The sequence below is a fragment of the Hirundo rustica genome, chromosome 26, assembly GCF_015227805.2.
Source record: "Hirundo rustica isolate bHirRus1 chromosome 26, bHirRus1.pri.v3, whole genome shotgun sequence".
NCBI lineage: Eukaryota > Metazoa > Chordata > Aves > Passeriformes > Hirundinidae > Hirundo > Hirundo rustica.
The window spans coordinates 760,675-787,131 of NC_053475.1; the positions used below are offsets into that span (position 1 = coordinate 760,675).

Below are 26,457 nucleotides of genomic sequence, written 5' to 3' on the forward strand. Positions count from 1 at the left end.
GCGAGCCGTGTGCGGCAGCCTCAGCCAGGGTTTTCCCGGTTTTGGCCTCTCCGGGATGTTCCGCCGGAGGGAACGAGCCCCGGCATTCCGAATCTCGCCTCTTTTCCTCACCCCTCGCCTCACCAGGGCACAAATTCCCGAATTTCCTGCTGCTCCTGTGCCAGAGGGAGCTCCCCGGGGATGGAACCCCCTTGACCACCTCCCGTCCATCTCCTCGCAAAACCCCTCCCCAGGAGCTCCGTTTTGGGCTCTTTTCCCTGGATTTGGGTGGTTTGGAGGTTCCATCCCCTCCCTCTGGGGTTCCTTTCAGCGAGGGGAAGGCACCGAGCCCCTGAGGGATCCCGAGGCCTCATTTTCCCCATCATATCCCGGTTTTCCAGCCCGTGGAAAGGTTGGGGTTCCCACAGCTCTGCAGCCCCAGCTCTCCCAGAGCCTCTCCAGCCTTTGGCTTTTCCAGCTTTTTTCAGCCTTAATTGGATGAGGCCGACCCCAATCTCCCAGCCCGGCTCCAAAAAAAAAAATCCACGTTTCGCCTTGAATCCTGCCATTGTCTGAGCAGCAGAGCGCAGGATCCCGCTTTAATTCCCCCCAAAAAAGGTCGGAAAATCCGGGCAGGAGCCAGGCTGGGGCTGGCAGCGTTCCCTGCCCGGCTCCGGGCGTTAATTGGGGGGAATGAACCCATCCCGCCGGGTCAGCTCTGCCCGGGCGGCTCCGAAAACAAAAAAAAAAATTAAAAAAAAATTTAAAAAAAGTTTTAAAAGGGAAAATTGAGAAGGAAAATGTGGTGGGGAAGCACTGAAAGGACAACAAAGGCTCAGGTTCTGGAGGCTCGGGATGTGGAGTCCTGCAGGAACGGGAGATTTTCCTGCTCCTGGGCGCTGGGAGTTTTTTCCAAGGGGAGGTGGGGAAAAGAAAGAGCTGAGGTTTGAGCGGATCTCTCGGATTCCTGGATTATTTTTTTGTTTTCCCAGAGGAATGGGATTCGTTGCTGCCCCTGATGCTGCCCGGGGGTGGGTGAGGGATGTCAGGGGCAGCGTCCCGCGGGGATCCTCCGCTGTGCCACAGCAACTTTGGGGCTTTTGGTGGTTTGTGTTTTTTGTTTTGTGGGGACTTTTTTGTTTTTGTTTTCGTGTTGTGGGGTGGGTTTGGGTTTTTTTGTGGGTTTTTTTTTTTTTTTTCTCTGTGTGTTTTTTTGGTGGGGTTCAGTGTTTTGATTTTTTTTTTTTTTGTTTTTTTGGTGGGGTTTTTTGGTAGGGTTTTTTTGGTTTTGTTTCGTTGGGGTTTTTTTGTTTTGTTTTTGGTTGGTTTTGGGGTTTTTGGGGTTTTTTTTTGTGTGTGCGTGTGTGGTTTCTTGGTGGGGTTTGGTTTGGTTTTTTGATTTTTTTTGTGGGTTTTTTTTTCGGTGTTTTGTTCGGTTGGGTTTTTTAATTTTGTTTTGGTTCGGGGTTGTTTTGGGGGGTGTTTTTTGGTTTTTTTTTGTGGTTTTTGTGGGGTTTTTTGTGTGTGTGTGTATGCGTGTATGGTTTTTTAGTGGGGTTTGGTTTGGTTTTTTGATTTTTTTTGGTTGCTTTTTGCTTTGTGCTTTTTGTTTTGTTTTGGGTTTGGGGTTTGGGTTGAGTTTTTTTGTTGTTGTTGTTTTGTGGTTTTTTGGGGTTTTTTTGGGGGTTTTTTGGGGAGGTTTTTTGTCCTTTTTTTCCCCCCAAAACACAACTTTACCTTCCTCCAGCTCCCTCCCTCGCAGAGCTCCGTGAGCCGTAGCCCAGGGCAGGGCTGGGGTGGAATGACCCGGGATGGGCTGGATGATAAAAATCTCTTTGGGATGGAATGACCCGGGATGGGCTGGATGATAAAAATCTCTTTGGGATGGAATGACCCGGGACGGGCTGGATGATAAAAATCTCTTTGGGATGGAATGACCCGGGACGGGCTGGATGATAAAAATCTCTTTTTGGCCGGAGGTGTTTTCTGCTCTCTGCTCTGCTGCCCGGGGAGCTCTCGGGGCTTTTCTGTCTCAGGGAGCAGCAAAGAGCCAGAGCAGCTCCGGGGGGCTCAGGGGAGGGGAGAGCCCTGAAGAGCCGGGCAGGAATTTATCCTCCCCTCTTGAGTGGAACAGGATCAGAGGGTGGAATCATGGAATAGGATCGGAGGGTGGAATCACGGAATAGGATCGGAGGGTGGAATCGTGGAATAGGATGGGAGGGTGGAATCGTGGAAGAGGATCGGAGGGTGGAATCATGGAATAGGATCGGAGGGTGGAATCGCGGAACAGGATCGGAGAGTGGAATCGTGGAAGAGGATCAGAGGGTGGAATCGTGGAATAGGATCGGAGGGTGGAATCATGGAATAGGATCGGAGGGTGGAATCGTGGAATAGGATCAGAGGGTGGAATCATGGAATAGGATCGGAGAGTGGAATCGTGGAAGAGGATCAGAGGGTGGAATCATGGAAGAGGATCGGAGGGTGGAATCGTGGAATAGGATTGGAGGGTGGAATTGTGGAATATCCCGGGCTGGAGGGGCCCACAGGGATCTGGAAGTGCGAGCCCTGACCCACCCTGGCGCTGATGGCCACAGCCTGGTCCTGCTTGGACACTCGTCACTGTAGGGCACGAAAAAACCGTGAAAAACTCCAAATATTTCAGAAAGCAAAGAGTACCAAAAAAAAAAAGTTTTATTGTCTAATTCTCAGCACCTTTTATGAGGTGTTCCCAAGACGGTTGAATGGGAGACACCTCTCTAATCCCGTCAGTGAAACCGGAGAAACAGCAAAACCCCACCTGGAGAAGGATTGCTGTGGGAGAGGGTGGTTGTTTGGCCAAGATTCCTTCGAGAAGAGGTTTTCTCCAGAGCTTTTCCCTTGGGGAACAGTCAGCGCTGGTTCTGAGGCTGAAATCCCCTCAGAGCCAGCACTGCCACAGACTCCTCCAGGGATCAGCATTCCAAACCTCCCCGAACCCTTCCCAAGCTCCAACCCCTTTTTTTTTTTTTTTGGGAAGCATTCCCACCCTAAACTCCCGCTGGCAGGAGCTGTGGAGAGAAAAAAAATCTGGGAGAATTCTGGAGACCCTTTACGGCCTCCAGCACCCCCTGACCCCTCCCAGAACCCCAAATCCCTCCCTCTGCGCCCCGGGTCGGGGTGGGGAAGGGGACGTTTGGCATCTCCCGGCGGGATTTTTGTCCCCCGCAGACGTGGATGAGTGCGGAGCCGTGCCCGGGGTGTGCGACGGCGGCGACTGCACCAACACCGTGGGCAGCTACGTGTGCTCCTGCCCCCGCGGCTTCGCCAGCAGCCCCGACGGGTCCCGCTGCCTGGGTGAGACCGGGAAACCGGGATCTGGGGCGGGCTTGGGGCTGGGAGCGTCCACAGAGGGGGAAAACTGGGATCTGGGGTCAGCTCAGGGCTGGGAGCATCCACAGACAGGGAAAATCGGGATCTGGGGCGGGCTCGGGGCCGGGAGCATCCACAGAGGGGAAAATCGGGATCTGGGGCGGGCTCGGGGCCGGGAGCGTCCACAGAGGGGGAAAATCGGGATCTGGGGTGGGCTCGGGGCTGGGAGCATCCACAGACAGGGAAAATCGGGATCTGGGGTCAGCTCGGGGCTGGGAGCATCCACAGAGGGGAAAATCGGGATCTGAGGCTGGCTCAGGGCTGGGAGCATCCACAGAGGGGGAAAATCGGGATCTGGGGTCAGCTCGGGGCTGGGAGCATCCACAGACAGGGAAAATCGGGATCTGGGGTGGGCTCGGGGCCGGGAGCATCCACAGACAGGGAAAATTGGGATCTGGGTCTGGCTCAGGGCTGGGAACATCCACAGACAGGGAAAATCGGGATCTGGGGTCAGCTCAGGGCTGGGAGCATCCACAGAGGGGAAAATCGGGATCTGGGGTGGGCTCGGGGCTGGGAGCATCCACAGAGGGGGAAAATCGGGATCTGGGGCGGGCTCGGGGCTGGGAACATCCACAGACAGGGAAAATCGGGATCTGGGGCGGGCTCGGGGCCGGGAGCATCCGCAGAGGGAGCTGGGGGTTGTTCCAGGGTGGGAAATGTTGGGGTTTTTCCCAGGTGCTCGTCCTGCTCCCGGCCGGATTCTCCTGCTCTTTCTCCCTCTCCAGAATTTGTCCATTCCAGAATTTGTCCATTCCAGAATTTGTCCATTCCAGAATTCCTCCAGATTTTGTCCATTCCAGATTTTTTCCCAGATTTTGCCCATTCCGGAGGTTACGCCACTCCAGAATTTGCCCATTCCAGATTTTTTCCCATCTCCAGAATTTGTCCATTCTTGCTCCCACTTCAGTTTTTGTCCATTCCAGAATTTCTCCAGAATTTGTCCATTCCGGATTTTGTCCATTCCAGAATTTCTCCCACTCCAGAATTTGTCCATTCCAGAATTTCTCCAGAATTTCTCCCACTCCAGAATTTGTCCATTCTTTCTCCCACTCCAGATTTTGTCCATTCCAGAATTTCTCCGGAATTTTCCCCCCACTCCAGAATTTGTCCATTCTTTCTCCCTCTCCCGATTTTGGGCTGTGGAGGGGACAGGACACAGGGAGGACGCGAGGAAGAGGAGGAGGAGGAGGAGGGTTGGGAGGATGTTGGAAGCCAGGTCTGACAGTCCAGTTGGCTTCGGGAAGATGAGGATGGGGAGATTTGGGAAGAGGAATCCTCACAGCACAGGCAGAGCTTGGTGGCGCAGTGCCAAGTGTCGGGTGCAGCTTTCGGTGCAAATGAATCCGGGAAAAAAAAGGAAAAAAAAAAAGAAAAAAAGGAAAATCATCTCCAGATTCCTTTCTAGCCACGGATCCTGGAGCAGGATTAAATGTTTTAGTTCCAGGAGGGGAAAAAAGAAAAAATGTTGTGAAGTGTGAGTAAAAAGCAAAGCCCAAATCCTCCCGTTTGGGAAACTGATAGATTTTAATGGGAATGGAATTTTTTTTCCCTGCTGTTTCCCAGCCCCTGCCATGAGCCCGGAGGGGTGTGACAGCTCTGGGGTGAGCCATGTGGACACTCCCTGCTTTCCTTGAAACCAAGAGCTTCAAGAAACGAAAATAAATAAAATCAGAAAGCCCGGATTTAAAAATAGTCCCGAGCTGATTTAGCTGCAGCGGGACTCTGACTCCGCCTGAGCTGGCTCTGGGAGCTCCGAGCCTTTTCCCCGAGCTCCTTTTTTTTGGGGCAGTTTGGGCAAAACCCGCAGCTCCTGCTGCCCTGGCACCCGAATTTTGCCAGCTCTGCTCGAGGAGCTTGTCTGGAGAGTTCGGGGTCTCGGGTTTCTATCCAGGGAGCAGCTGGGATAACGGAGGATGGATAAAATAACCCGGGCACTTTTAAAACATCGCCAGCAGCAGCAGGAGAGGGGAGATTGTCACCCTGGGGGTGACCACGGTGCCTCACGTCAGGGGGTTTAGGAGCACCTGGTCCCCTCCCAGCAAAGCAAACAGATTTTTTTAGGGGGCTGCAATCACCTCCCGTGGTTTTTTGCAGCTGGAGCAGCAACCCCCAGACCGGGCAGAGCTGGAGAAGGAAGCAGATGTTTATTGTAAGGCCTTTAGGGGTACAGCTTGGGCAGGGTGAGAGGCTGGCCAGGGCTGCCCCCAAGGTGGGCAGAAAATGGGCAGAAAATGGGCAAAAAATGGACCCAGAATGGGCAAAAAATGGACCCAGAATGGGCAAAAAATGGGCAAAAAATGGACACCAATTGGACCCAAAATGGGCACAAAATGGACTCAAAATGCGCCTAAAATGGGCAAAAAATGGACACAAAATGGGCACAAAATGGACTCAAAATGGGCAAAAAATGGACCCAGAATGGGCAAAAAATGGGCAAAAAATGGACACCAATTGGACCCAAAATAGGCACAAAATGGACTCAAAATGGGCAAAAAATGGACACAAAATGGGCACAAAATGCACACAAAATGGACTCAAAAAGGGCCTAAAATGGGGGAAAAAATGGACACAAAATGGGCAGATGGGCAAAAAATGGACACAAAATGGGCAGATGGGCAAAAAATGGACACAGATTGGACACAAAATAGACCCAAAATGGGGGAAAAATGGGCACAAAATGGGGAAAAATGGGAAAAAAATGGGCACAAAATGGACCCAAATTGGGTACAAAATGGACTCAAAATAGGCCTAAAATGGGCAAAAATGGACACAAAATGGACTCAAAATGGGCCTAAAATGGGAAAAAAAATGGACACAAAATGGGGGGAAAAAGGGCACAAAATGGACATAAAATGAACGCAAAATGGACTCAAAATGGGCAAAAAATGGACAAAAAATGGGCACAGGATGGACACAAAATGGGCAAAAAATGGACAAAAAATGGGCACAGGATGGACACAAAATGGGCAAAAAATGGACAAAAAATGGGCCCAAAATGAGCCCTCTGTGCTCAGTCCCCAGCTCGGAGCTCTCTCTAATCCCATCTGGAATTTCCCCTCCCCTCTCTCCCGCAGCACTTTCTGCTTTCCTGGGGTTTTTGTGCACTTCGGTGCCCCGGGACCCGAACACCCCCCGGCTTCTCCTGCCCTTCCCCGGGATTAGGAGCTGATCCGGTTCTTCATCCCACCCCCCTCTCACATCCCCCGTACTCCGGGTCTGGCTTTAACTGGTGTTTTCGGTGGATCAAGTTTCCCGAAAGGAGCAATTCCTGCTGCAGCCAGCTCCCAGCGGGGCTGGGGGACGCGTCTGGGGGGGAAGGAGCTGGGGTCGCTGTCCCCTGCGCGTCCCCTGCGTGTCCCCTGCGTGTCCCCGAGCCGCGCTGGGAGCAGGAGTGCGCCCGCAGCCCGCAGATCAAACAGCCCCAGACAATTAATCCCAATTACATTCCCGGGAAGTGGCAGCCAAGTCCCGGGAGACTTTCCCCCTCATTAATTGACTTGAGAAGAAAAAAACCAAAAAATCCCCCCAAAAAAACCCGAGGTGGGAGGCGGAGGAGGGGAGGATTCCAGGTTTTCCTGCGGGGATTGGTGCCAGGTGGAGCCTGCGGGATGCGAGGGACCCTCGGTCCCCCACAAACCCACCCCCAGCAGGGCCAGGGGAGGGTCAGGGGCCGGACTGGGAGAGATCCCACCAGGAATGGGCCCTCAGGAGCTGGCTGAGAGGGTGGCGGTGGTGGCACGTTGTGACTGTGTGTCTTCTTCCTCTCCCTGTCCTGTTCCTGTCCCTGTCTTGCCCCTCTCCCTCTCCCTGTGTTCCTGTCCCCATCCTCTGTCCCTGTGTCCCTGTCCCCATCCCCATCCCATCCCTGTCCCATCCCTGTCCCTCTCCCTGTCCCATCCCTATCCTGTCCCTGTCCCTGTCCCTGTCCCTGTCCCTGTCCCTGTGTCCCTGTCCCTGTCCCCCTGTGTCCCTATGTCCCTGTGTCCCTGTCCCTGTGTCCCTGTGTCCCTGTCCCTGTCCCTGTCCCTGTCCCCCTGTGTCCCTGTCCCCCCATGTCCCTGTCCCTGTCCCCCTGTCCCTGTGTCCCCGTGTCCCTGTCCCTGTGTCTCTGTCCCCGTGTCCCCATGGCCCCGTGTCCCCGTGTCCCTGTCCCCGTGACCCTGTCCCCACGGCCCCGTGTCCCCATGTCCCCGTGTCCGTGTCCCTCCGTGTCCCTGTCCCCGTGTCCCTGTCCCCATGGACCCGTGTCCGTGTCCCCCCGTGTCCGTGTCCCCGTGTCCGTGTCCCCATGTCCCCGTGTCCCTGTCCCCGTGTCCGTGTTCCCCCGTGTCCGTGTCCCCCCGTGTCCGTGTCCCCCCCGTGTCCGTGTCCCCGTGTCCCCATGTCCCTGTCCCCCCGTGTCCCCGTGTCCCCATGGCCCCATGTCCCCGTGTCCCCGTGTCCGTGTCCCCCCGTGTCCGTGTCCCCGCAGACCAGCGCCTGGGCACGTGTTTCTCGGCGCTGCTGGGTGGCCGCTGTGCCGGGGACATCCCGGGCCAGGCCAGCAGGATGCAGTGCTGCTGCGACTCGGGCCGCTGCTGGGCCCTGGGCCAGACCCCCGAGATGTGCCCGGTGCGGGGCTCGGGTGAGTGCTCCCCAAAACCCCGCGCCCCACGGCCCTGCCTGCGGTACAACAGCGTGGGAAAAGCTCCGGGGGCACCAAACCCTGTCCCCGGGTGACACTTTAAATGCAGTCGGGATGGGGATTCCTTTGCCAAACCGTTTCCATGAGGAATTTTTCCCCTGATATCCAACATCACCTGTCCCCAAGTGCCACATCCCCATTTTAAACCCCTTTGGGATGGGAATTCCATTGCCAAACCGTTTCCATGAGGAATTTTTTCCCTGATATCCAACATCACCTGTCCCCGAGTGCCACATCCCCATTTTAAACCCCTTTGGGATGGGAATTCCTTTGCCAAACCGTTTCCATGAGGAATTTTTCCCCTGATATCCAATCTAACCCTGTCCCCGTGTGCCACATCCCCATTTTAAACCCCTTCGGGATGGGAATTCCTTTGCCAAATCATTTCCATGACGAATTTTACCCTGATATCCAACATCACTTGTCCCCAAGTGCCACATCCCCATTTTAAACCCCTTCGGGATGAGGATTTCTTTGCCAAACCGTTTCCATGAGGAATTTTTCCCCTGATATCCAATCTAACCCTGTCCCCGAGTGCCACACTTTAAACCCCATCGGGATGAGGTTTCCTTTGCCAAACCATTTCCATGAGGAATTTTTCCCTGATATCAAATCTAACCCTGTCCCCGAGTGCCACATCCACATTTTAAACCCCTTTGGGATGGGAATTCCTTTGCCAAATCATTTCCATGAGGAATTTTCCCCTGACATCCAACATCACCTGTGCCCGTGTGCCACATCCCCATTTAAAACCCCTTTGGGATGGGGATTCCTTTGCCAAACCTTTTCCATGAGGAATTTTTTCCCCTGATACCCAACCTAACCCTCCCCTGGCACAGCCTGGGGCAGCTCCCCCTGTCTCCCATCCCCTGGGAGTGCTGCTCCTCCCGCCTGCGCCTCGCCGGGGCTGATCCCTGCGCTCCTCCTGCTCCTGTCCTTGGCTCCCGGCGCGGCTGAAGACTGAACCCTGGGAAGAGGAGGGGGCGCAGGGATGGAGCCGCGTCCCGGTGCATCCCCAGCGCTCCCGTCCCGTCCTTCCCTGCCTGGAGGGATCCCTCGGTGCCCAAAAATCCTCTGCCACACCCCCCCGGCAAGCCGTGCCCCGTGCTGTGCTCCTCGTCCCTCTGCCCCGTTCCCATCATTTCCACCCCCGTTCCCACCGGGACCCACCCTCCGCTCCCCGCCGGGGGATCCAGGCAGAGCTCTGGCTTTTCTTCCAGACGAGTACCGCAGGCTGTGCATCGAGGGACTGCCGGTCGTGCCAGGCTTCCCCGGGAACTTCCCAGGAATCCCAGGATTCGGACCCAACGGAGTCGGGCCGGGACTCAACGGGCCCGGGGGCATCGGCCCCAACGGGGCCAACGGGCAGGGAGGGATCCCGGGGCTGCCCGGGATGGGCCCGGGGAGCTCCAGCATCGGTAATTCCCGGCTTGGCCCCGAGCTGCCCAGCCCAGGGGGTGTTCCCGAGGGCTGGAAGGACGCAGGGAATGTCCCGGCTCCGGGGACAGCTGGGACGTGGCACCCACCGCACGCGGATCCTGCCGGGCTGGCTCCGGCCGGGAGCATCTCCCTGATTCCCAAACGGGCTCCCAACAACTCCAGATGGGAACGGAGCTTTCCCGTCGCCACCTCGGTCTCATCCTTCCCAGCTGGGTTTGCTCCTCACCTTGGGAGCCTGTGACACCCCCAGAGAGCTCCTGGGGACACCCAAGGGCTCTGGAACCTTCCCCGTGCCCCCCAGGAACTGCCACCATCCTGAGTCCTGGGGACACCCAAGGGCTCTGGAACCTTCCCTGTGTCCCCCAGGAACTGCCACTGTCCTGGGGACATCCAAGGGCTCTGGAACCTTCCCTGTGTCCCCCAGGAACTGCCAACATCCTGGGGACACCCAAGGGCTCTGGAACCTTCCCTGTGTCCCCCAGGAACTGCCACCATCCTGAGTCCTGGGGACATCCAAGGGCTCTGGAACCTTCCCTGTGTCCCCCAGGAACTGCCACCGTCCTGGGGACATCCAAGGGCTCTGGAACCTTCCCCGTGCCCCTCAGAAACTGCCACCATCTCTCTGCAACCCTCCCTGTGTCCCCCAGGACCTGCCACCATCCTGGGGACACCCAAGGGCTCTGGAACCTTCCCCATGACCCCCAGGAACTGCCACCATCCTGCCACCATCCTGGGGACACCCAAGGGCTCCCCAACCCTCTCCCCGTGCTGGTCCCCAGGGCTCCCCCAACCCTCCCTGTGCCCCCCAGGAACGGCCACGCTGAACCAGACCATCGACATCTGCAAGCACTTCACCAACCTGTGCCTGAACGGGCGCTGCATCCCCACGCCGTCCAGCTACCGCTGCGAGTGCAACATGGGCTACAAGCAGGACGTGCGAGGGGAGTGCATCGGTGAGTGGGGGCCTCGCCCAAAAGCTCCCAGAAGCTCCCAGAAGCTCCCAGAAGCTCCTCCAGGCTGCTTTTCCCGTCCCCGGCTCCCTCACAGGGTTTTTGTGTATTTTTTTTTTCTCCTCCTTGTGCAGATGTGGACGAGTGCTCGAGCAGCCCCTGCGTCCACGGCGACTGCGTCAACACCCCGGGCTCCTACCACTGCAAGTGCCACGAGGGCTTCCAGAGCACCCCCACCAAGCAGGCCTGCATCGGTAGGGGCTGTGCCCCGCTTGCCGGGGGGCTGCAGGGGGGGCAGAGGGGTCGGCAGAGCCCCCGGCACGGCGGGAGGGTGAAATGCAGCGAGGAGCCCCCGGCACGGCCGGGCGTGGGGCGGGATCCGCCCGGGAGAAGTTTCCTCTGCCTCGGTTTTTCCGTCAGATCTTCTGGTGGCCGTGGAGGGGATCTGCAGAGTGCTCCCCGAGGGTGGGATTCTGTCGGGAGAGCTTTGACAACAACAAAAAAAAAAAAAAAAAAAAAAAAATACAGGGGGGAGATTCCGGGCAGGAATTGGATTGGGCGCGGGATTTCCAGCAAGGCTGCTGCAGGTGAGGCACGGCCAAAAAAATCGGGATGGGGAGGGAACGTTCCACCAAACAAAGGCAGATTTCCATGGCCGTGCCCGAGCTTCGAAATTTGGATTTTTCTCCCTTCCTGACAAAGCGGCTCCCAAAGGTTCCCCACAAAAATTCCAATTTTCCAAGCGGGGTTTTGGGGGATGAATTCCTGCGTCCGAGGGCACCTTGCCTGAGTTTCCCGCACTCTCCCGTCTCTCCCTGCTCCCATTTTTCCGGGTGCTTTCCCTGCAGACATCGACGAGTGCATCATGAACGGGGTGATGTGCAGGAACGGGCGCTGCGTCAACACCGACGGCAGCTTCCAGTGCATCTGCAACGCCGGCTTCGAGATCACCCCCGACGGCAAGAACTGCGTGGGTGAGGCTCCCGCGCATCCTGAGGAGCCCGGGACACCCCGGGATCCCCGCCAAGGGGAGAGGGCTGGGCTGGGGAGGCTTTTCCATGTGGGATTTGGGGTGCAGGGGAGCAGCGGGGCTGGAGCTGCTCCAGGAGCGCTGGGGATGCAGCCCCGAGCAGGAAAGGTGACCCCGGCCTCGGAGCCGGCGCTCGTGGGGGTTCCGCCGTGTCCCCCTCTGCTTTGGGGCCGGTGGGATGGGCGCAGGAGGGGTTTGGGGCACGGGGAGGGGGTCTTGCTGCAGCTCTGTGCCCCCCCCTCCCAGACCACGACGAGTGTGCCACCACCAACATGTGCCTCAACGGGATGTGCATCAACGAGGACGGCAGCTTCAAGTGCATCTGCAAACCCGGCTTCGTGCTGGCCCCCAACGGGCGCTACTGCGTGGGTGAGGGAATCCCGGCCGGGCTCCTCCCGATCCCAGCCCCTGCCGCGATTCCCGGGAGCGCCTCGGGGCACGGGGAGCTGAGAAATCCCGGGCTGCGGCCGGGCAGCTCCTGCTGTGCCCCAGAGATGGGACCGTGGTGGGGGGAATGGGGGAAAGGGAAAAGGTTCCCATGCCCTGAGCCTGTGTCTGTGTGTCCTGAGCCTCTGTCTGTGTGTCCTGAGCCCGTGTCTGTGTGTCCTGAGCCTCTCTCTGTGTGTCCTGAGCCTCTCTCTGTGTGTCCTGAACTTGTCTGTGTGTCCTCAGCCCCTGTCTGTGTGTCCTGAGTCCCTGTCTGTGTGTCCTGAGCCTCTCTCTGTGTGTCCTCAGCCCGTCTGTGTGTCCTCAGCCCTGTCTGTGTGTCCTGAGTCCCTGTCTGTGTGTCCTCAACCCCTCTCTGTGTGTCCTCAGCCCTGTCTGTGTGTCCTCAGCCCCTGTCTGTGTGTCCTGAGCCTCTCTCATCTTGTTCTGAGCCCCTGTCCGTGTGTCCCTGACCCCTCTCCATGTGTCCCAACCAGCTCCATGTATCCCATCCCTCTCCCAGTGCGTCCCAGCTCTGTCCCAGTGTGTCCCATCCCTCTCCCAGTGTATCCCATCCCTCACCCAGTGTGTCCCAGCTCTGTCCCAGTGTGTCCCAGCCCTGTCCCCATGTATCCCATCCCTCTCCCAGTGTGTCCCATCCCTCTCCCCGTGTATCCCATCCCTCTCCCAGTGTGTCCCATCCCTCTCCCAGTGTGTCCCAGCCCTGTCCCCATGCATCCCATCCCTCTCCCCATGTATCCCATCCCTCTCCCCGCCCCTCCCTCACCCCGAGGTCCCCCCTCTCCTGTTCCTCCTGCCCAGACATCGACGAGTGCGAGACGCCGGGGATCTGCATGAATGGCTGGTGCATCAACACGGAGGGCTCGTTCCGCTGCGAGTGCCTGGGGGGCCTGGCCATCGGCGTGGACGGCCGCGTCTGCGTGGACACCCACATGCGCAGCACCTGCTACGGGGGCATCAAAAAGGGCACCTGCGCCCGCCCCTTCCCCGGCGCCGTCACCAAATCCGAGTGCTGCTGCGCCAACCCCGACCACGGCTTCGGGGAGCCCTGCCAGCCCTGCCCGGCCAAAAACTCGGGTGAGTCCAGCCCTGGGTGTGCCAGGGGCAGGGAGAGTGCTCAGGGATGTCCTGGGGTGGCTCAGGCAGCTTGGAGAGCTGTGGGAATAGGAAAAAGGATGGCAGACAGACAAGAAATGGAGAGTGGGTGCCCAAATCTGGTGTTTTGGGGAGCTCTGCCAGCCCTGCCCAGCCAAAAACTCGGGTGAGTCCAGCCCCGGGTGTGCCAGGGGCAGGGAGAGTGCTCAGGGATGTCCTGGGATGGCTCAGGCAGCTTGGAGAACTCTATTAATGGGGAAAGGGATGCCAGGCAGCCAAAAAAAGGGAGAGTGGGTGCCCAAATCTGGTGCTGGGATGTTGGAGCTGGGAGTATCGGCATCAAAATGCACAAAGTCACAGCACCGAGGCTGGGAGGGCTCAAGGAGAGTTTGGACAACGCTCTCCCGGGCTCAGGGTGGGATTGTTGGGATTGTTGGGATTGTTGGGATTGTTGGGATTGTTGGGATTGTTGGGATTGTTGGGATTGTTGGGGTGTCTGGGGTTGGGCTGGGCGATCCTCGGGCTCCCTCCCGGCTCAGCTCGTTCTGTGATCGTGTGGTGTGAGCATCACCAGCCCCAGAGCTGCCTGGCCGAGAGAGAAGGGAGCCCTCGGTGGGTTTGGTGGCTGAGCCCCCCAGGCTCAGGGAATCTCCCCCCGGGGAGCGCCCGGCCGCGCTGATGGCTCTGCTGTGCTCTGTCCCCAGCGGAATTCCAGGCTCTCTGCAGCAGCGGCATCGGGATCACGGCTGATGGCAGAGGTGAGTGCAGGATTCCCCAGGGACGTGCAGGATTCCCCCGGGACGTGCAGGATTCCCCAGGGATGTGCAGGATCCCCCAGGGACGTGCAGGATCCCCCAGGGACGTGCAGGATTCCCCAGGGACGTGCAGGATCCCCCAGGGACCTGCAGGATTCCTCTGGGACGTGCAGGATTCCCCAGGGACGTGCAGGATTCCCCAGGGACGTGCAGGATTCCCCAGGAACACCCGCAGCACCCTCAGCTTTTCCTGGGGCGGGGATGGATGGATCCACAGATCTCCCGGAGCTGGGCCGGGCTGTGCTCCGTGCCGTGGTGGCAGGGAGCGCTGGGAGCCTCCCGCTGTTTCCCCGCTCCCCAGCTCCTCCCTGGGGTGTCCCAGGCAGAGGGAAGTGACCAGCGGCGCTGCCAAGGGGCTGCTCCCCGTTCCAAGAGGTGCCGGTGCCAGCCCCGGGCAGCGCCTGGATCCGCAGGGAGAGCACGGAGCAGCCAGGCGGGCACGGCCCCGCCAAGCCTCGGGGATGGGAAGGAGCCAGAGGAGAAGCCCCGGTGGCTCCTGGAGCTCCCATCCAGGGCTCCGTGTGCCGGCTGGGGACGGTCCCGTGGGAATGCTGAGACTCCTGCCAGCAAGGCCAGGCTCAGGTCATTCCAGCCCCGGAGCTCAGAGCTCTCCAGGCTGCTTTTCCCTGGGTGGAACGGAGCTCCAGGAGCGTGGGGACGAAGGCCAGCGGTGCCCGGGCAGCCGTGGCTGTGTGGCACTGAGGGGACCCTGCACAGGCCGCAGGGCTGGGGATCACCGGGGCGAAATCTGCGCCCTGGCACCGGGGATTGGCTCCAAGGGAGCAGCAGAAGGGATGGATGGATGGATGGATGGATGGAAGGATGGATGGATGGATGGAAGGAGGGATGGATGGAAGGAAGGATGGAAGGATGGATGGATGGAAGGAGGGAAGGAAGGAAGGAAGGAAGGAAGGAAGGAAGGAAGGAAGGAAGGAAGGAAGGAAGGAAGGAAGGAAGGAAGGAAGGAAGGAAGGATGGAAGGAAGGAAGGATGGAAGGGAGGGATGTTCCCACAGGGAAGGGACGGTGCCCACCTCTGGCTGCCGCCCTCCAGGGTCACTCAGTGCTCAATCCAGGGATAATCAAAGGGCCTGAGCTCAGACTTGAAGACGCTGGGATGTCACACAAGGACCTGAGAGCCCTTGACGGAGAACTGGGCTTATCCCAGTCCCTTTTCCAGCTCTGTCCTGAGCTCAGAGCCCCAGGCTGGGTCAGGACAGGGAGAAGCTGTGGCTGCCCCATCCTTGGACGTGTCCAAGGCCAGGCTTGGATGGAGCTTGGAGCAGCCTGGAAGGATGGAAGTGGAACGAGATGAGCTTTAAGGCCCTCCCCACCCAACCCAACCCATCCCAGGGCTCCATGATTCCTGCGGTGAAGATCCCGGAGGCGGAATTTTTCCGCCTCTTGCTGGGCTCCGCCTCACGCTCCTCTTTTCCCTGCCAGACATCAACGAGTGCGCCCTGAACCCCGACATCTGCCCCAACGGGATGTGCGAGAACCTGCGGGGCAGCTACCGCTGCATCTGCAACCTGGGCTACGAGTCCGACCCCACGGGCAAGAACTGCGTGGGTGAGTCGGGGGCTGCCCGGGCGCTCGGGGGGCTCGGGGGGCTCGGGGGGTGCCTGGCACCCCCAGGAGCTGCTGCAGCACCCCATCCCCATCCCACCCAAATCCTCCCCGGCTGTTGGGCAGGGAGGGCAAGGGGAAGGGTGGAAGGCGGAACTCGCGGGTCGGGATGAGAACGGTTCCGCGGGGGAAGGAAAACGAGGAATTCGTTCCCTGCTGGCCGTGGGCGAGGCGTTCAGCACCTCCAGGGGAACAACTCCAGGAGTTCCTTGTGAGGGAAGGGCAGGGGCAGCTCTGGATTCTGCTCTGGGAGCAGGGACAGCGGCCAGGGAAGGGCTGGAGCTGCGCCAGGGGCTGGGATGGAGGTCAGGGAAAGGTTCTTCCCCCCGAGGGTGCTGGGCACCGAATTCCCAAAGGGAATGGGCACAGCCGGAGCTCCGGGAGCGCTGGGACTGTTGGGGTCGGATCAGCGACTGCGCGGGGGGAGGAATTAACCCTTCCCAGCCCGAAGCGGCTGACGGCCGCCGCCCGTGTCCCCAGACGTGGACGAGTGCAGCGTCAACCGGCTGCTGTGCGACAACGGCCTGTGCAGGAACACCCCCGGCAGCTACACCTGCACCTGCCCCAAGGGCTTCGTGTTCCGCACCGAGACCGACACCTGCGAAGGTAACGGGGCCCCCAGCTCCCGCCTGGGCCGCCAGTTCCAGCCGGGAATCCCTGCTCCCCTTCCCACCCCACCGCTCTGGGGTGCTGGAGGCTTGGCCTCGTTTTTTAGGGGGGTTTTCCCCCCCCCCCGGTTTTTAGTGATGTTTCACACTGGGTTCAAAGCGTTTGGAAGGCTGACCCCAAAACATCCGAGCCTGGAAACCAGAGCCGTTTCCTGTAGGGCCGCAGAGTTTGAGCTTGAGGTCTGACCGAAATTGCGAGGTTTGGGGGATTTGATTGAAAGGCTGCGATTTGGAGGGGGAGGAATGGTTTCCTGTGCGCAGAGGACTCAAATATTTGAGAACTGGCACTTTGCACACAAGTGCCCCAACCACCCTCAATCCAAGTAATTTTTAAAAAAAATCTTGCAGTTTTAATATTGTTATTAGAGCTGTCTAAATTACATGTTTATACTTACATTTTCTTATATACTTCATATTTATATGGAAATTTTATATAGGTTATCATTCATTATTTATATAATCTGTTATGTAGTGTTTCTTGCATTCTAGATGATATTATCATAGAATGTGTATTGTTGTATATGTGTAATATATATCACATATCACATATCATGTACAGTATACAATATACGACATACAATATATGATATACAAAATAAAATATAGTATATAGTATATAGTATATAGTATATAGTATATAGTATATAGTATATATTAATTACATATTATATATTAATTACATATATCATATATTGTATACAGTATACAGTCTATAGTATACAGTATAGAATATCTATTATATATAATAAAACCCACACCATATAATATATATATATTTATGATGTGGTGTGTATATATAATATATTATGTTAGTATATTATATAGTATTTATATGTTCTAGATCACATGATTATATTGCATCGCAACACATTTCCATATTACATACTTCATATATTTGTGTCTTTATATCTTTATATATTTATGTCTTTATATCTTTATATAATCTTTATATCTTGATATCTTGATATCTAATATATTCCAACATATTTTAAATTTCATTATTACACTTAAAACAATGCAAAAAAACCCCACAACCCAGCTTAAACCCACCGTTCTTCACACCGTGTTCTCTCTCCTCCTCCAGTCCGTGTCCCCTGTCGCTGTCCCCCAGTGACCTCTGTCCCCAGTGACCTCTGACCCCCAGTGACCTCTGTCCCCAGTGACCTCTGCCCCCCGGTGACCTCTGTCCCCTTGTCCCTCTGTCCCTTGTCCCCGCAGACATCAACGAGTGCACGTCCAACCCGTGCGTGAACGGGCTGTGCCGGAACAACGCCGGCTCCTTCGCCTGCGAGTGCTCCCCGGGCAGCAAGCTGGACCCCAGCGGCACCATCTGCGTGGGTGAGCGGGGACCCGTGGCACCAGGGCCCGGTGGCACCAGGGACGGGTGGCACCAGGGACCGGTAGCACCAGGGATGAGTGGCACCAGGGCCTGATGGCACCAGGAACGGGTGGCACAAGGGACCGGTAGCACCAGGGACGGGTGGCACAAGGGCCCAGTGGCACCGCCGGCGTCACCCCGAGCCGTCACTTGGCACAGGGATGGCAGAGGGCAGGGATAAGGGGGGATGCTGGGGAGGGATTCCTGGCTGGGAGAGCTGTGGGGAGGCTCTGGAATGGGATCCAGATCCCTGGCAGTGCCCAAGGCCGGGCTGCAGCACCCTGGGATCAGGGCTGGTGTCCTTATGGCAGGGGTGTGGCACCGTCGTGGGCTTTAAGGTTTGGGGACCAGCCCGGTTTGTGGGAACAGCTTTGGCCCCGCATCCTAAAGGGTGAGGGGCTCCCAGAAGGGCACAGCCGCTGCCAGCTGCCCCTCGGGGGCACGGGGAGCAGCCCCTGAGCCCCGCCGTGTCCCTGCAGACAGCATGAAGGGCACCTGCTGGCTCAACATCCAGGACGGGCGCTGCGAGGTCAACATCAACGGCGCCACGCTGAAATCCGAGTGCTGCGCCACGCTGGGGGCGGCCTGGGGCAGCCCCTGCGAGCGCTGCGAGATCGGTGAGGCTCCGCTGCCGGGGGAACGCTGGAGTGCTGCCGGGGGCCCGGGATGGAGATCAGGAGCAGGGAAACGTCCCCAGAGGGTGGTGGGGCACTGACGGCGCTCTCAGGGACGGGGTGGGGTTGGTGGGGTGTGGAGGAGGGTCAGGAGTCGGGCTGGGTGGTCCCGGGGGTCCCTCCCAGCTCCGGGTATTCCAGGATTCTGTGGGAAAGCCGGGAGGGTTTCCTTGCTGAGGTGCCTGTCCCTTGCAGACACGGCCTGTCCCCGGGGGTACGCCCGCATGAAGGGGGTCACCTGTGAAGGTAAGGCGCTGCCGGGACGGAGAACCGCATCTCCTGGGAACGGGAGCCTGGATTCCCTGCCGCTTCCCGCCTCGCGGAGTCCTGGGGGGATCTCCGTGCCCTGGCCCCGTGCCTGTGTGTCTGTCTGTGTGTCTGTCTGTGTGTCTGTCTGTGTCACTTTCTGTCTGTCTGTGTGTCTGTCTGTGTGTCTGTCTGTGTGTCTGTCTGTGTGTCTGTCTGTGTCACTTTCTGTCTGTCTGTGTGTCTCTCCCCAGGTCCCGGCTCCCTTTGTGCCCAGTTTCCATGGATGAGTTTCCATGGATGAGTTTCCATGGATGAATTTCCATGGATAAATCTCTATGGATGAGTTTCCATGGATGAGTTTCCATGGATGAATCTCTGTGGATGAGTTTCCATGGATGAGTTTCCATGGATAAATTTCTATGGATGAGTTTCCACGGATGAGTTTCCATGGATAAGTTTTCGTGGATGAGTTTCCATGGATGAGTTTCCATGGATGAATTTCCATGGATAAATTTCCATGGGGAAGTTTCCATGGTTGAGTTTCCATGGTTGAGTTTCCATGGATAAATTTCTATGGATGAGCTTCCATGGATGAATTTCCGTGGATAAATTTCCACAGATGAGTTTCCATGGATGAGTTTCCATGGATAAACTTCCATGGATGAATTTCCATGGATAAATTTCCACGGATGAGTTTCCATGGATGAGTTTCCATGGATGAGTTTCCATGGATGAATTTCCATGGATAAATTTCTATGGATGAGTTTCCATGCATGAGTTTCCATGGATAAGTTTCCATGGTTGAGTTTCCATGGATAAATTTCCACAGACGAGTTTCCACGGACGAGTTTCCGTGGTTGAGTTTCCATGGATAAATTTCCACGGGCGAGCTTCCACGGACGAGTTTCCATGGACAAGCCGCTGCTCGGAGCCCGGCGGGCGGCTCTGGGTTCCTCCCACCCGCTCCCGGAGCCCCTCGGTGCCCCCCGGCCGTGTCCCCTGTGCCGTCCCTCACCCGTCCCCACCGCTGTGCCGCAGATGTGAACGAGTGCGAGGTGTTCCCGGGCGTGTGCCCCAACGGCCGCTGCGTCAACTCCGCCGGCTCCTTCCGCTGCGAGTGTCCCGAGGGGCTGACCCTGGACGGCACCGCCAGGACCTGCGTGGGTAAGGACGCGTCCCCCGCCCGCATCCCGCCCTCACTGCTGCTCCCTCCCCACCAGGAATTCTTGGGATTTGAGTCAGGCATGGAAGAGCCCCTCAAAAACCTCACAGCTGAAGCAGTTTGGTGTCCCCGAGTCCAGCCGGTGACACCGTTGTCCTTCTTGGGTGGGCTTTGTCTCTTGCTTCTTCTTTCTTCTTCCCTCGCTCCATTTCCTGCAGCGACGGTGGCACAAAGAGTTTAAGGAGATTGGGTCAGAGTAGGGATGACCTGTTTAGTATAAGTGATAGGTATCGGCAAATAATGATAAATAAAGAGCACGTAACAATTAATATAAAAGATAGCCACAGCCCAGTGGGGAGGAGTCGCCAGATGCCCAAGCAGCTGCACAGACCTTTGCTGGGCACTGAGGAAATTGTAAGATAAGAAACAATAAACAGAGCAGGTTCCCAAGCTAAAAAACTAAACTGTACTAACCCACGACAGCGGCTGGACTCCGTGGTCTCAAACCTCTTTTCCAACCTAAACCCTGAAACCCCCTGAGGGTCCCCATCACCAGCGGCGGAATTCCACGCTGTGGAAACCCCTTCCCAAAAAGACCAAAAAAAGCTTCCCTCATCCTCCTGGGCGCCGCTTGGACAGCACCCCGAGCCCTCCCGCCGCCCGTTCCCGGCGGCGCCGGGGGCTGAGGCGCGCTCTGTGTGCCCCCAGACGTGCGGGTGGAGCAGTGCTACATGCGCTGGGACGAGGACGAGTGCACGGAGCCGCTGCCCGGAAAGTTCCGCATGGACATGTGCTGCTGCTCCGTGGGCTCGGCCTGGGGCTCGGACTGCGAGGAGTGTCCCCGCGCCGGCTCGGCCGAGTACAAGGCGCTGTGCCCCCGCGGGCCCGGCTTCGCCAACCGCGGCGACGTGCTCTCGGGGCGGCCCTTCTACAAAGGTGAGCGGGCAGTCGGGGCCCGGAGCCTCTCAGCTGCCGCCTCGGGGGATCCGTGGAGAGCCCCCCCGGGTCTGAACCCCTGCCATCCCCTCTCAGACGTGAACGAGTGCAAGGTGTTCTCGGGGCTGTGCACCCACGGCACCTGCAGGAACACCATCGGCAGCTTCAGGTGCATCTGCGGCAACGGCTTCGCTCTGGACGCTGAGGAGAGGAACTGCACAGGTGAGGGAGCCCCGAGGGGCTGTTCCTGCTGCTTTTGGGGGGCTCGGCGGGCTGGGGCTGCCCGGAGGAGTCCTGGCACTTGTTTAAGGACGTGGGGACGAGCCAAGGGCAGGAGCGTCAAGGCCAGGCTGGATGGGGCTCGGGGCGCCCTGGGGCAGTGGGAGATGTCCCTGGGCACGGCAGGGGTCCCTCCGACCCAAAGCATCCCGGAATTCCGTGAGGCTCCTCCAGCCTGTGGGGTGAAGGGCGAGCCCTGCCCCAGGGAGCGCCGCGGCTCATCCAAGGACTGGGAATTCCTCTGCCTGCTGGTCCCTGGCAGCCCAGCGCTGGCTCCGGCCACGCTGCTGGCCTGTCCTGCCCCAGCCCCTGTCCTCGTCCCCAGACATCGACGAGTGCCGCATCTCCCCCGACCTGTGCGGCCACGGCTCCTGCGTGAACACCCCGGGCAGCTTCGAGTGCGAGTGCTTCGAGGGCTACGAGAGCGGCTTCATGATGATGAAGAACTGCATGGGTGAGTGAGGCTGAGCCCCTCCCGGGCACCTCCCGACCCTCCCGGCACAGGGAGGGCGCGGCCGGGGCCCAGAGATGCCCAGCTCCCCAAATCAAACCCTCCGTGTGCAGTTTTGGGATGCCCTGTGCCCCTTTCCACCCCCTCACCTCTGCCCCTTTGACCTCCCTTTATCCTCACACTGTTCCCTACGTCCCCTTCTGTCTGCCCAGGGCTCGTTTTTATTCTGTCAGAGTCTCATCTGCTTCCAATTGAATAATTCTTGTTTGGAGCTTAAATAAAAAAAAACCCCATCGGTGACCTCAGCACCTCAGTTTGTCTCCAGCAGCTCAGCCAGACTCTTGCTGTCCTCTAATTCCTGGCATTCCATGTTCCTCTGCTCTGTCCAGCCAGACTCGCTCATCTCCCTGACCTGCTGTTAATATTCTGCTTTGGCTTGGGCTTTCAAACCACTTCAAGCCATGATTCAACGCCGTTTATTTATTTTTCATGTTTTACTCTCCCTGCTCTTTAAAATAAATCACTGCCCCTGGCAGGGGCTTTGCCTTTTCTGTACGATTTGTGGCGTGGACTTCCACAGCTCCCCCTCCTCCTCCTCCTCCTCCTTCTGCTCCACTCCTGGGACACTGGGAATGTCACAGTCCTCACCCATGACCTGGTGCCTTCTTGCCGTAATCAGGTTTCTAATCTTTATAGGAGGATATAAATTTCATTGTTCTTTTCGTTGTTCCTTTTTTTCTTTCTTTTTAATTTAATGCTATTACTTGTCCACTTGTCCAATTCCACTTTATCTTTTTTTTTTTTTTTCTGGGTGACAGGGAGCTGAGTCATCTCGCTCCAAAGGGGGTGGTGACATTTTGTCACTGCCTGTGGTCGGGGATTAACTTCTCCCCACCTGTGTTCGGCAAAAGATTTTTGGCTCCAGCCTCCTGAGGGAGGAATTCTTTCCAGCCTGGGGCAGGGGACGGCAGCAGCGGTGAAAACGCAGCCTGGGATTCACCAGATCCCACTGATCTGGGGGTGTTTGGCAGGGGTTTGTCACCCCCACTTTCAGGTGTATCCCAGCCCCCTTTACCTGAAAAACCTCGTCAGTGTTTTATCCAAGTCAGGGAAAATATCCCGCTCTTAACTTCGGGGATGGAGTCAGGAATACAAACATGAGAGGAAAATTAGGTGTTTTTTTTAATATATCCAACCTCAGTCCCTTTCTCTGCTGTCACTGAGGGGCTCTTGGGATCTGCTGGGGTCAAGGCACGAGCTGGGATTTCCTGACATTCAGACTCCAACCAGGAGACCACTGCATCCAAGCCCAGCTTTCCCTGCCCCGTTCCCTGTGTGATATTCCATGTTCTGGGATCCCTGCCCTGTTCCCTGTGTGATATTCCATGTTCTGGGACCCCTGCCCTGTTACCTGTGTGATATTCCACATCCTGGGATCCAAGCCCTGTTACCTGTGTGATATTCCATGTCCTGGGATCCAAGCCGTGCTCCCTGTGTGATATTCCATGTCCTGGGGTCCAAGCTGTGTTCCCTGTGTGACATTCCCTGTTCTGGGATCCCTGCCCCGTTCCCTGTGTGATATTCCACGTCCTGGAAGTGCCCAATCCCGTTTTCCCGTGCAGACATCAACGAGTGCGAGCGGGACCCGCTGCTGTGCCGGGGCGGGATCTGCATGAACACGGACGGCAGCTTCGAGTGCATCTGCCCCCCTGGGCACGAGCTGACAGCCGAGGGCAACACCTGCATTGGTGAGGGGCGCAGTGGGGGAATCCCACAGGGAGAGCTCCTGCAGGGCTCTGCGTATTTCCTGCCCATCCCTGGGAGCGGGAAAGGGCTTGGAGCAGCCTGGGCTAGGGGAAGGTGTCCGTGCCCGTGTCCGTGTCCCTGTCTGTGTCCGTGTCTGTGTCCCTGCCCGTGTCCCTGCCCCTGTCCCTGCCCCTGTCCCTGCTCCTGTCCCTGCTCCTGTCCCTGCCCGTGTCCCTGCCCCTGTCCCTGCCCGTGTCCCTGCCCCTGTCCCTGCTCCTGTCCCTGCTCCTGTCCCTGCTCCTGTCCCTGTCCCTGTCCCTGCTCCTGTCCCTGTCCCTGTCCCTGCCCCTGTCCCTGCCCGTGTCCCTGTCCCTGCTCCTGTCCCTGCCCGTGTCCCTGTCCCTGCTCCTGTCCCTGCCCCTGTCCCTTCTCCTGTCCCTGCCCGTGGATGATCTTTAAGGTCCCTCCCACCCAAACCCTCCTGTGCTCCCATGATAAGTGGGTCCAGCTCATCCCAGAGTAGGGACCCCAATCTCGTTCCCGGCGTTTTCTTGCATCCGTGTCGCTGATTTTGCTGCCAAAACGGGACAAACGCCGTTGGGACAGGCCGGGGCTGGGCGCCAGGTGAGAGTGGCCCGAGCTGCTCCGGGCTGGCTGCTCCAAGCGCTCTTGTCCCCCCCAGACATCAACGAGTGCTCCCTCAGCGACAACCTCTGCCGCAACGGGCGCTGCGTCAACGTCATCGGCACCTACCAGTGCTCCTGCGACTCGGGCTTCCAGGCCACGCCGGACAGGCAGGGCTGTGTGGGTGAGTGCTGCTCCAAAAGGTTCTCCCAGAACCCCGGGATGAGCCCAGAACGCTCCAGAGGGTAAAGCAAAGCGGGAATGCCCTGGGGGAGTGACAGCCAGAGCTGTGCTGCTGGCGCGGGGCTGGCACCGGGCGCTGCCGGGGAGAAGGGGCGAGGAGTTTTCTTGTGGCTGGGGCAGATTTGTGTCCTCTTCTCCCGCCCGAAACTGCAGCCTGGGCTGTTGTCTGTGCGGGGCCAGGGGCTGGGCCGGGTCCCTGCGGGTCCCTCCCGGCTCAGGGCGCGGTGATTGTCCGCAGACATCGACGAGTGCACCATCACCAACGGGGGCTGTGACACCCACTGCTCCAACTCCGAGGGCAGCTACGAGTGCAGCTGCAGCGAGGGCTACGCCCTGATGCCCGACAAGAGGTCCTGTGCAGGTCAGTGGCCACCTTGGCTCTCGCAGCTGCTCCTCTGTGTCCCCCTCAGCTGGCTCCAGCGTGAGGGGGGTGGGGGTGTCTCATTTTTCGAGTCCCTTCCAGAGGAAGGATTTTCCTGGATGGACGATTTCCACGCCCGGCCGCTGGCGATTCGGGATTTCCTCACGCTCCAAAGTTCGCTGTGCTCACCTCTGGTGATCTCCTCCCTGCAGATATCGATGAGTGTGAGGACAACCCCGACATCTGTGACGGGGGGCAGTGCACCAACATCCCCGGGGAGTACCGCTGCCTCTGCTTCGACGGCTTCATGGCATCCCTGGACATGAAGACCTGCATCGGTGAGGCGCTGGCTGTGCCCCGGCTGCGCGTGCCCGGCTCTGCCTTGCCGTCCCCGGAGCCACGCCGGGCTCCTCGGGGCGTGCCACGCTCGGTTTTGTCCCGCAGACGTGAACGAGTGCGACCTCAACCCCAACATCTGCCTGCACGGCGAGTGCGAGAACACCAAGGGCTCCTTCATCTGCCACTGCCAGCTGGGCTACTTCGTCAAGAAGGGAACCACGGGGTGCACAGGTGGGAGCTCGGCACGCCTGGGGCCGGGGAACCCTCCCAGAGCTGCCCTGCGGAGAGCCCCGTCCGTGTGGAGACGTGCTGGGGGACAGAGGGACAGGAACCCACCTGTCCCCCAGGTGATGGCCAAGCCAGGAGCCTGCCCTGCCTCCTGCGCATTGGCCGGGGCTGAGCTCCTCAGCTCCAGGCTCCAACCCCAGGCAGCTTCTCCCCCAAAGCCCTGGGAGCTTCAGGAGCTCAGCTCCAGGCTCCAATCCTGGGCAGCTTCTTCTCCAAAGCCCTGGGAACTCCAGGAGCTCAGGTCCGGGCTCCAACGCCAGGCAGCCTCTCCCCCAAAAAGCCCTGGGAGCTCCAGGAGCTCAGCTCCAGGCTCCAACCCCAGGCAGCTTCTCTCCCAAAAAGCCCTGGGGGCTCCAGGAGCTCAGCTCCAGGCTCCAACCCCGCATAGCCTCTTTTCCAAAGCCCTGGGAGCTCCAGGAGCTCAGCTCCAGGCTCCAACCCCACATAGCCTCTCTTCCAAAGCCCTGGGGGCTCCAGGAGCTCAGCTCCGGGCTCCAGTCCTGGGCAGCCTCTCCCCCAAAAAGCCCTGGGAGCTCCAGGAGCTGTCGGTGCCCAAACCCCGGAGCTCCAGGAGCCCAGGCTCAGCCCTGCCGTGCTGGGAGAGCCGAGCTGTGCCAGCCCCGCTCTCCTTCCTCTGCAGACATCGACGAGTGCGAGATCGGGGCCCACAACTGCGACATGCACGCGTCCTGCATCAACGTCCCCGGCAGCTTCAAGTGCAAGTGTCGCTCGGGCTGGCTCGGGGACGGGCTCAAGTGCAACGGTGAGAGCCCAGCCAGGGCGGGCTGATCCCGCTCCAGGGGTTTGGGGAAGCTGGGCTGAGCTTCCACTGGAGCACCAGGACGTGGAGCGGCTCAGGAGGAGAGAAGGAGGCTCAGGAGGGACCTTGGCGGGAGGGGACAGCCAGGGAGGGTCGGGCTCTGCTGCCAGGGGACAGCAGGAACAGGGGGGAACGGCCTCGGGCTGGGTCAGGGAAGGCTCAGGTTGGATATTGGGAAAAGGTCTCCATGGAAATGTCCCACCCTTGCCCAGTCACCATCCCTGGAGGGATTTAAAGCCACACGGATGTGGCACTTGGGGACATGGCCACTGGCTCAGCAGTGTCCTGGTCATGGTCACAGAGGCTCCCAAGTGCCCAGACAGTGTCCTGGGCCGTTTGTGTGCCCCTGTAGCTGCTCAGGCTCAGGGCAAAGGTGAGAAAAGGTCTCCAAGGCTGGGCCTGGAGCAACCTGGGCTAGTGGAAGGTGTCCCTGGGGGTGGCACAGGATGATCCTGAAGGTCCTTCCCACCCAAACCCCTCTGTGGTTCCACCATAAATGAGTTCAGCTCATCCAGGAGCCCGAGCTCATCCCAGATTAGCCAGGCCAGGCACTGACAGGGTTTTGTCCGTGCCCAGACCTGGACGAGTGTGCGACCGAGGAGCACAAGTGCAACCTGAACGCCAACTGTGTGAACACGCCCGGCTCGTACCGCTGCGCCTGCCGCGACGGCTTCAACGGCGACGGCTTCTCCTGCTCAGGTGAGCCCGGGGCTGCCGGCACCCACGGCCCTGGGGCAGGGACCGGCCCCTCGGAGCCACAAAACTC

The 26,457-nt window shown here is 58.5% G+C and overlaps 1 protein-coding gene across 1 annotated transcript in view; it reads left to right on the forward strand.

Moving 5' to 3' along the window:
• LOC120763302 (fibrillin-2) overlaps window positions 1–26,457 on the forward strand; it is a 75,352-nt gene that overhangs the window by 16,517 nt on the left and 32,378 nt on the right. Inside the window, exons 6-30 of the mRNA XM_058423582.1 lie at window positions 3,187–3,312; window positions 7,859–8,011; window positions 9,292–9,489; window positions 10,321–10,464; window positions 10,596–10,715; window positions 11,310–11,435; window positions 11,738–11,860; window positions 12,740–13,015; window positions 13,738–13,791; window positions 15,291–15,416; window positions 15,954–16,079; window positions 17,360–17,479; window positions 17,999–18,136; window positions 18,389–18,439; window positions 19,481–19,606; window positions 20,313–20,540; window positions 20,637–20,762; window positions 21,145–21,273; window positions 22,893–23,018; window positions 23,699–23,824; window positions 24,122–24,244; window positions 24,457–24,582; window positions 24,689–24,814; window positions 25,512–25,634; window positions 26,268–26,390. Coding sequence (XP_058279565.1) covers window positions 3,187–3,312; window positions 7,859–8,011; window positions 9,292–9,489; window positions 10,321–10,464; window positions 10,596–10,715; window positions 11,310–11,435; window positions 11,738–11,860; window positions 12,740–13,015; window positions 13,738–13,791; window positions 15,291–15,416; window positions 15,954–16,079; window positions 17,360–17,479; window positions 17,999–18,136; window positions 18,389–18,439; window positions 19,481–19,606; window positions 20,313–20,540; window positions 20,637–20,762; window positions 21,145–21,273; window positions 22,893–23,018; window positions 23,699–23,824; window positions 24,122–24,244; window positions 24,457–24,582; window positions 24,689–24,814; window positions 25,512–25,634; window positions 26,268–26,390 — 3,363 coding nt within the window. The remainder of the gene's footprint in view (window positions 1–3,186; window positions 3,313–7,858; window positions 8,012–9,291; window positions 9,490–10,320; window positions 10,465–10,595; window positions 10,716–11,309; window positions 11,436–11,737; window positions 11,861–12,739; window positions 13,016–13,737; window positions 13,792–15,290; window positions 15,417–15,953; window positions 16,080–17,359; window positions 17,480–17,998; window positions 18,137–18,388; window positions 18,440–19,480; window positions 19,607–20,312; window positions 20,541–20,636; window positions 20,763–21,144; window positions 21,274–22,892; window positions 23,019–23,698; window positions 23,825–24,121; window positions 24,245–24,456; window positions 24,583–24,688; window positions 24,815–25,511; window positions 25,635–26,267; window positions 26,391–26,457) is intronic.